General features: G+C 47.3%; 1 protein-coding gene across 1 annotated transcript in view; it reads right to left on the bottom strand.

Moving 5' to 3' along the window:
• Positions 1–1,452: 1,452 nt before the first annotated feature.
• The window catches only part of VIT (vitrin), a 51,938-nt gene continuing 44,069 nt past the window's right edge, over positions 1,453–9,321 (bottom strand). The window contains exons 14-19 of the mRNA XM_032185698.1: positions 9,108–9,170; positions 7,135–7,282; positions 6,290–6,393; positions 5,540–5,766; positions 3,219–3,732; positions 1,453–2,592 (exon numbers count right to left, since the gene is read on the bottom strand). Coding sequence (XP_032041589.1) covers positions 2,414–2,592; positions 3,219–3,732; positions 5,540–5,766; positions 6,290–6,393; positions 7,135–7,282; positions 9,108–9,170 — 1,235 coding nt within the window. The 3' untranslated portion in view covers positions 1,453–2,413. The remainder of the gene's footprint in view (positions 2,593–3,218; positions 3,733–5,539; positions 5,767–6,289; positions 6,394–7,134; positions 7,283–9,107; positions 9,171–9,321) is intronic.

The raw sequence follows: 9,321 nt of genomic DNA, 5'->3' as shown, positions 1-9,321 counted from the left end.
TTGGCCATCTGTGCTGTGCTTTTGGGGGAGCACAGGCACGGCCTTTGGGAGCACCCGTGGAGGAGTGCCAGTCTCCTGTGCTGTGAGGGTATGGCCAGTATGGAAATTGATGTGCAGTGGTAAGCTGTTGCATTAAAAATTTGGCTGCAATCTTAAGAGTAGTTAGAAGTTAAGGCCTAGGCCTTCTCAGCTAGCCACAAATTAATGCAAATGGGTTTTCAGATTATGAATCTGGCATCTGAATTAAAGTCCCCAGTAAATCTGTTGTATGTGTTTGGGTTCATCCAGCCCATGTAATATTCCTTGTTGACAGAGAATGAACAGCAGAACAGTGGTGAGGGAAGTGGGTCTGAAGATGGGGCTATCAGGGCTGCTCCTCTATGTAACTCTCTGTCCTTAATGGTTAGTTTTATCAAGCCAAGAGGCTATTGCTGGGGAAGTGCTGCAGCACAGGTTAGTGTTAAAAACTGTGTGCAAATATCTTTTATGACTTTGCTTTTGTTTTTTTGGAAGCTGGCAATGACCTGTGTCTTCTCTGAAGATAGCATTTTCATATTGATAAAGTTCATTTAAAGCTAGAAGTGAATGTTTTTTCTTAAAGAGGGAGATATGAACCATCCCTGTGTAAAACTACTGCTTCATCCAGTGTTGCTTTTGGTAGTAATGGTTGGAGCACCTCATGAGAGGACCCTAGCCTGGCTTACATGTATGTTATCGTGCTAGGGAGATCACGTAGAAGTGGCTGTCTCTGTTAATTTGAATTATGGTTACTTCTCTTGTAATTTTTAAGCTACTTCAGTTATATTTCTAAACAAAGATTTGAAAGATCGTGTACATTTTATTGACAGAAAGAAGCCTCCTTTGGCAACTTCAGTTATTATTTTTTTATGTGAATAATAACATCCTGGGTCATGGTTATTTATTAAAACTGTAAAGGTTATTAAAAATCAGGTTTGTGAGTAAGATGTGAAATTTGAGCTTTAATTTCTTCCAATTTCCTGTTATTTCCACAAGCCTGATGTGGTGTTGCTTTGACTGCGATAAGGTGCATGAACATGCACATTTTTACTGGCACTGAAACATCATTCCTTTCCTTCTGTAACTTCTGCTTAAGGAATGTATTTTCTTAAATGGCACTGGATGGAAACAACCAGCAACTGCTGCTTCCTAATTGTAGTGCAATCCTTTAGACCCTCTTAATGTGTCATTACTCCCGTTGCTGACCAGCTGACCTCTTCACATAAGAAACAGTTGTGAATTCTGAATAACTCAGGGCTGTAGAAAGTATATTTTGAAATCAACCCATAAAACAGAAGTCCACCCCAACTTCAGAAAAGGATGCCTTTAAAATTTAGAAATACTGCTTTTCCCGGTGTATAATACAGGACTTTAAGATACTTTCCTTTTAAATCTTTGCAATGGCTCTCAAATAATTATCCACACACTAAAGACTGCTGTAAGATGTTCCAATTGTGCCGTAGTTTAATGATAGAGCAGTGGGGGTCTCAAACACCTTTCAGACAGTGTGCAGCCTAAACCCACAATTTTATCAAAGGAGCCTCTTCTGCCTCTGCAGCTCTCCTGCTATGCAGCAGGCCTTGAGCTACATGATGAAGTGGAGCCAGTGAGCTAAGGGGATAAGATTGTTATTTCTTTTATCTAACCACATTTTAATGCCGTGCTGTGGGAGATTAGATTCCAGCTCCTGCATGTTGGCTGCTGTGTGGATCTGGAGCTTTACTGGGGCCTCTAAATGGTTGCAGATCCCATAGCTTGACTCTGGCCTCTCGCTGGTTTTCCAGTCTCTGGGTTTGGATAAATCTCAATACTTGAATTTGCACTAGCTGAAGGTTAACTTTCCAGTTTGTGTCTGGGATTTCAATCCTGACCTGTGTGACAGGTGACAGGCGGTGTCACGTAGAGGTGCTTCAGCTACTGTAGCTGAGCAGCGTTGCTGCTCCCTGCAGGGACCTGGTCCCCCAGGAAGCAGGTGGCACGTCTTAAAGGGTGAGGGTGCTAAGACCAGATCATCAGGGTTTATGGGTTGTCCAACAACACTGTGGTATCAGTGATGTGCTTTGAAACCGTGGAACACAAGCCTGTGTGTGCCCAGAGGTGGGAGTCAGATGAGCTGGGGATCTATACCAGAAGCAGCTTTTCCAACACCTCCATTTAATTCCTCCTCTTTTACTATCCATCCAAATCTGAGGTTCTGAAGCCTGCAGGGGGAAAAAAAGAAATCAACAGCCTACACAGAGCATTATCATACATAGGGATGCAATCAACTTTGTTAACCGGAAAGTGCCAGAGAAAACCAGTGTTGGTATTTCTTGAGCTCAGGGCTGGCATTACTCCGGCAGCATTTTGTGTGCTTTCATCATGATGCCCAAGGATCCTGCCTTGTTCCACTCCATCAGTTCCGTGGCTGTGAATTAAATTCTGTGCAAATGTTTTGGATGAGTGGATTAACAAATTGGTAGAGGTTGTCAAATTCATCCACAAAGAAGGAATGCTCCTTATCTGGATCTGTTGCAATGGCTTCCAGTTCATCTTGAGCAGCCCAAGCAACTCCAATGGAGTAAGCTATAACTCCTGGAAAGAAACCCAGAGATAAGAATGAGCATAATAGTTTTCATCGCATTAAATTAAGTTGGTTAACACAAATACTGCAGACATAGTTACCAGGCCACTAAGAACGGGCAGTGAATTGTGGTACCCTCTCTGTCTAAAAGTGGCATCGTCAAATTGGAAGAAAGGCCTGGTTTGTGCATTGGAACAATGCCTGTTGCCAGTAGCAAAAAGGCTTAGACAATAGTAAAGCTCTCAATGGTGGGGATCTGAACAATAGCTTCTTGCTCCAATGTCTTGCTATTGCACTGTGAGATGTGTGAATATCCTGACTAGAAAGCCAAAGGAGGCTTCATGTGTTACTAAGATAGTAGAATTCTGTGGAGATCTCCTAGGCTTAGCTGCATCTTGCTATACCTGTATGTTTGTTTTTTTTTTTTGTTTTGTTTTTTGTGTGTGTGTGTGTGTGTGAAGTTCCTCATTCAGATAGAGAACAGATGGTGGTCTAGAGCTTGATGGGATCCCAGGATGAGGTGCTATGCTTCCTTCCTAAGGGTTCCTCCAGTGTCTGTGCATGATAGCAAACTGTGTTTCTCTGACCTGGGTAAATGTGGAAGTGTGCAGGAAGAGTAGATAACAGAAGAGCTTACCATTTTGGTGAGCTGTCATGGCTGGCACTCGGACATCATCATAAGACCTGCCATCTGTAATGAGAATCATGATCTTCCTTTTGTTGGGTTTGGATTTGGTGAACAGTTGCTCAGAGGTGTAGCTGATGGCTGCCCCTGTGCTGGTCCCACCACTCCAGTAACTGATCCTTTTGATAGCACTCAGCACGTCCTGCTTAGTGCTGTATTTGTCGAAGCCGAACTCAAGTCGCTGCTCATATGTGTACTGGACAGCTCCGATGCGGGTATCGGTGTCCGAAATCTCAAATTCCTTGCTGATGTTGGCTACGAACTGGAGGACAGTGCGGAAATTGCCAGTGCCAACACTGCTGGAGCCATCGATTACGAAGCCAATGTCAGCTGAATTGAGACACGTTTTGCTGCACACCAGCCGGTCGGTGTCACAGACCCGCTTCACCAGGGGCTGGACGATCTTGTGTAGGCCAAACCAACTGGGCACGCTGATGGAATAGAAACCGTTTGTTCTGCACACTGCCTGCAAAACACCACAAGTATGAATGCAGTGGAAATTTGGTCTGCCTCCTTCAACTGGGATTTTAGCTAAACTGTAAATTTAGGCTCCTGGAAAGAGCGATGCTAGAGTCTGAAGGGGCCTCTCCTCCAGTCACCATCTGCTTCCCTGGGAAATGACGTCAATGTAACATCACAGATGCTTCTCTAAGGAGCCAGGTTTTTCAGCCCTTTTTTAAAAAAAGCTGTGGGATGGAGCTGATATTATAGCCATGAAAGAAGGGTAATAACCAAGTTTGCCACCTGTCAAGCTTTTTTAGATAAGTTATATTGTTTACAGAGAAAGCATCCAAATCACAGAGCCACTGTTAGCATGGCTCAGCCAGACGTGGTTGCCAGACGGCAAAGTCAGCTCCTACCCTCCCAGGGTTAGGCCAGCCAGGAGAGTTGTGCCTGCTGACAGACCCTGCTGCCTTGATCTGAAACCTGGGACTGAAGTTGGTTTCTCCCTGGCTTGCACCCATGTTAAAAAAAAAAAAAAAAAAAAAAAGAACAAGCAATGCAAAAAGCACATAAAGATAGAAAAGAAAATACATATATATTTATCTTTGTAACTGAATATTTGTAGGGAGCAGATTTGAGGGAAGCTTTTGGAGGATTAGTGGGAATCAGGTGAGTGCAGGAAGTAGGGGCAGCACAGAGCAGGGAGTGGCGGAAATTGAGTTTGTGGGGGTCTGGTGGGCAATTTTAGTGTTGAGATGCAGCTTTGTCAGGTCACCATTTCCTCTTTACCTTCCTATTTTAAGTCACCTCTACTACTTGTGCTCTCTGGCAGGTTCACAGAGACTTGCTATTGCTTTGCTCTTTTGAAAAGTAAATGCAAATAAGGCTATAGTCTAATTAAATGCTGACCGGAGACAGCGGAGCCCTCTGGAACAGCCCTGAAACTCATGGAAAATTATTTATGGCAGAGTAACATGGTTCAGACAGGAGTCTGTTTTCTGAAAATAACAGATAACTGCCCGGCTTCCTGAGCTCAGGCAGGTCTGGCACTTGGTAGATGCCTCCTGCCATAACCTTGTGCCAGCTTGTCCTGAGGCACTACTGAGCAGGCAACCATTAGTGCCAAAAGCAAGTAGTGCAAGGCTTGTGTTCTCTGTTTGTTTGTTTGCTATTGTTTTGTTTTTCTGCACATGACAGGGATTTGCTCCTTTTCCAAGAGTTCATAGCAGCAGAAATAAATAACCAAGGAAAAATAACCCACATCAGCTCAACCATGGAAACAAAATGCTTCAGCTCTCCAGTGTGGCTAACAACTGAGATGTGCCTGTGCGTAGAGTGTCCCAGCCCTGGTATGTGTGGGACCTACTTGTCAGTGCAGCAAGGGTGCTGGGTTGTTCAGGGCTTCTCAGCCTTTGCCAGGTGGGAGAGGCACATCAGGAGGTCACAGAAATCTCAGGCTGTGCTTGTGCTTTGTCACGCTGCTGAACATTCAGACCTTTTGCCTCAGAATGACTGCAGGTTTGTGCCAATGGGTAGTCAGCAAAGAGCTGTTTGCTCCGTGATGTGCCTCGGGTCAGAGATTTGCTGTCAGACAGTTTGCTGTCTCTCTTAGCAAGTTTCAGAAAGATCCCCTTTCTGGTTTCAGCACTGCTGCCTCTTTGTATGTGAGACATCAAGACAGTGTGAGCAGGACCAGAAGTAACCCTGAGAGTTAAGAAAGAAAGCAAAATGTCCTTTGAGAGGGACTGCTTAAGCTCCCTGAATTAAATCACTAGAAAAAAGGTTGAGTTCACACCAAGCTTCCAGCCAGAGCCCAGCCCGGTAAGTACCTTGTCTACAAAGTTAGGCTCGATAACATTCTGCTTCTCGTTTTCAGCAGCTGCTTCAATAGTGACAAAGAAAATGTTGATCCCTGATTCCCTGGCCAGCCTGGAGGCCTCCTCCACTCTGTCGGTTGGCCACCCATCCACCATCACCACGACCACGTTGGGCGCTCCACCTCTGTTTCCGTTAGCATCCAAAAAGAAGTTTTTGGTAACAAATGAAAGTGCCTTTCCTGGAAAAAGAAAGAGATTGAGGATGAGTTACAGGGCCGGCAGTGCTCTGTCTGGTGATGCCTGACAGTCCCTCCGGGGCTATGAGCAACCTACTCCTGGAATGGTGGACGAAGTGCAGGCCCAAGTGTTAGAGCCACGCTGAGAGCTGGGGAATGCGGTTTCTGTGGCTGTGTGAGCAGGCAGGGAGGTCACCACTGCTGGTGCCAGCACCTCCTGAACCCTCTTGGCAGCTGTGTGGAGCCCTATTTGCCCCCGCCTGGTGTCCCACAGCAGCTGGAGGTGGCCACCAATGCATCAGTGGGATATGTCCATGAGAAGAAAGGTAGCTCCACTTGTGATGGACTTGCAGCAGCCTGGACCAAGGAAGGCACATTACAGTCGGAGTGTGTGCTCCAGCCAGCCCTGCCCCAGCACCAGGCCCTGCTGCCCATGGCCTCCACACCCGGAGAGGAGGCGCAGCCTCGCTCCAGGCCCCCCGGAGCCCTCCCCGAGCTGAGGCCGTGCATGCATCCCATCACCTACCAACGTTGGAAAGTCCACCTTTCTGGGGGATTTTCTCAATGGCGTTTCTTAGGTCCTTGGGGTTGGCATAAGTTTTTAGGCTAAATTCTGTGGAAGGGTCATCACTAGCAGAAAAAAAGAAAAAATAAGAAGCAGTCGTCAGCTTTTTTGCCTTACATACAGAAGTATGGGCGTTTTAGGAGCTGTCTGCACTACCTGGCTCCTGGTAGTGCAGGTGTGAGGCCTTCAGCATACTCTAGCCCCACAGATGTTGCTGTTGGGGCGCACACCCCTACCCACCAGTGATGGGAGTAGCTCTTCCCAGGACATGCCAGAAGAGGGGGAAGGCAGCAGATGGGGACAAACTGCTCTCTTGAAGCAAGGAGCCCACCAAATTTTGTTAAGGCAGGGCGATGCTATTATCTGGCATGATTGTGCCCTATTCCCTTTGGGTTCCCCCCAGGACAGGGCTGGTCAGCATGCACAGCCACAGTAGAGGCCCCAAGATGGGAGCACTGGCACTGACAACAAAATGCCTCCATGCCATGAATATGAGTGAGAATATAAACTATCAAGAAGGCTGCACTGGTGAGGTTTTAGATAGTGTTTCAGCAACAAGCATCTCCAAATGTTATGATTCTTGTTTCTGGCAATAACAAAACAGAGCTAGGTCTGTAGCCTCTTGTGCATAAATGCATGCTTGTTTGTGCTCATCTCAGCATCTGTTGAAAAGGCCACAGTGGGTATAATTTTGGATCACGTTCAACCATAAGTAGCAGTAGAGGTGAAAAGCTGGATGACCCTGCTGCTCTGCTCTGCCCTGGCATGTCTGTGTGCAGGTGAGCTGGTGCAGAAGCGGCCCTTACCCATACTGGACGATGCCCATCAGGGGCCCAGCGCTGCCAATGCCAAGGGCTTGAGCCACGTTACTGAGGAACTGCTTCTGGAGCTGGAAGCGGCGTTTACCGATGCTCCAGCTCCCATCCATCAAGAAAGACAAGTCAACCTTGCAACCTGAGGGGAGAATCACAAGCGTGTAAAGTATTTTTCGTCCTTTTCGTAGCTGTACTTCCCACAAAGTACAGCTGTACTTCTGCCTCCGTGCATGCAGCAGCACTTTTGGGTGTTGCCTCACTCAGCTAAAAGTCCTTCTGGAAAACCTAGGCCTGCACTCAAAGGCCTTCTGTTAATGACACAGATGAGCCTCATCTTTGTGTCTCTGCAAGTGCTGCCTGCAGTGCCTACCAGCCCGCCCTTCTCTGCATGTTAGTGGTGACTCACTTGGCAGCTGGACCATGACCCAGAGCGGGATCAAACATTTGGCTTAACTGGGGCGCTAACGTTTTCTCCTGCCGTCTGCATCTCTTGATTTCTCTCCGATGGTGCCTCCTACCAATCAGACTCTCCAAAATAGTGTTTTAATCATTAGATAGCCTGAAGGCAACAAAGTGCCGATTGTTCCTACCGGCTTATGCAACTGCCTCCCATCTCATTACTTTCAATTTTTTTCTCCCATAGCCGTCTGTTTTTCTAATTCTAATAATGCTGAATTATAGGAGCGTGACGGAGAACTGTTTTCTTTCACAGCAGATAGCGAGGCAAGGCTGGGAACTCACAACAAATAATACCTCAATTAACGTCCAAATTTTCTTGAATTTCCTGGCCTTAAAAGGGAAATACATCATGCAATGTATACGTGGAAAGTGGAAGTTTCTCAGCCAACAGGGGCTGAGCATTCAGAGACTTAGATGCTTGCTCCAACTTAATTCCTGGAGCTGACTCGGATGGCAGGAGGATTCCTGCACTTGGACATCAGCAGGGCTCTGCAAGACGGAAGCCTACGTCTGCTCTGCAGGGAGCTGTCCTGAGCTCTGCTTTCCTGCAGTGAGTTTGGGTCTGCAAGGGCAGATCCTTCCCCTTTTTCCCTCTCCCTTATTTCTGTACCAGTTTTAGGTGTATTTGACTTTCTTGGATGGGAAAAAAAAATATATTAGGAGCATTAGGTTGGGTACCTTAGCATGTAGGATGTTTGGGCCAACGTGTAATGTAAAGTCCTTGAGCTGCAAGTGCTGCGAGACTAAGCTGCAGGAGGGTAGGCACCAGTGGCTGGGGAACAGTGGGAGTGTGAGGCCCCCTCCCCAGGGAGGCTTCCTGGGAGGAGGAGGAAAAGGAGGACCTCACCTCTCCAGTTGTGATTTGCTTTCCCTTTTTCTTTCTCTTCCGGGCCCCATCTCAAGATGAGTTAATGGGCAAACCAGCTGTGCAAGGTTTGCTTTTTAGAGCAGGGAACATCTCCATCCTCAGACTAAGGGCTCCTTGATACTCCTTCTACATCCCCTCCAGGATACAGACCCTCTCTCCTTGCTGGGTCCCTTTCTTAGGCATCTTTTTCTCCCTCCCACCCTCTGCAATGGGAAGGGTGCCTGCGCCCACATTGCCAAAGGTGTGCATGGGTCAGCAGAGCTTGCTCGTCCATCGCTGGCCACAGCGCATTGGTTTCCTGTACTCTGCCATTGAAACCCCCCAGCGAAGCTGCATGCCCTGGGACCATGGAGCTGCACTCGTGCCAGAAGAGGGAACAGTGAGCAGCCATCATCTGCCACCCAGGTAAGCCACACTTCGGCTGTGCTCCTGTTCCTACAGAAGCAAAATCCGACTGCGTCTGTCAGAGGGATCGATGGAGATCGATCGTCCGTCCTCCTTGGAGGAAAATGCATTCCTTGAGTTTCTTGGGATTCTTCAAAACTTCCCTGTTGCTACTTAATTTGAACACATTCTAGTAACAGGTAATTAACAAAATAGCATTGTTTAATTATGAAATTAATTCTGATGTACGTACTTGGGTTCCCCTGGGAGGTCGCCTCCAGTGGCTTCGGGTTCAGGTCCTCCTTTGAAGCGAAGCCTAGAGAGATGAAGGCTCAGTCAGGGTGTGCCAGGGGCTGTCTGGCTCTGGGGGGCAGAGGAGTGTGTGTGCAGGGAGCCCCCAGCCACTGCCCAACACCCTGCAGCCTGAGGCTGGTAAATGTGAGAGGGAAGCAAGGACAGGTTGCACG

Source organism: Aythya fuligula, chromosome 3 (assembly GCF_009819795.1).
Source record: "Aythya fuligula isolate bAytFul2 chromosome 3, bAytFul2.pri, whole genome shotgun sequence".
Taxonomy (NCBI): Eukaryota; Metazoa; Chordata; class Aves; order Anseriformes; family Anatidae; genus Aythya; species Aythya fuligula.
Note: the sequence above shows the minus strand (reverse complement) of the source record. Positions and strands in the feature narration are given on the sequence as shown.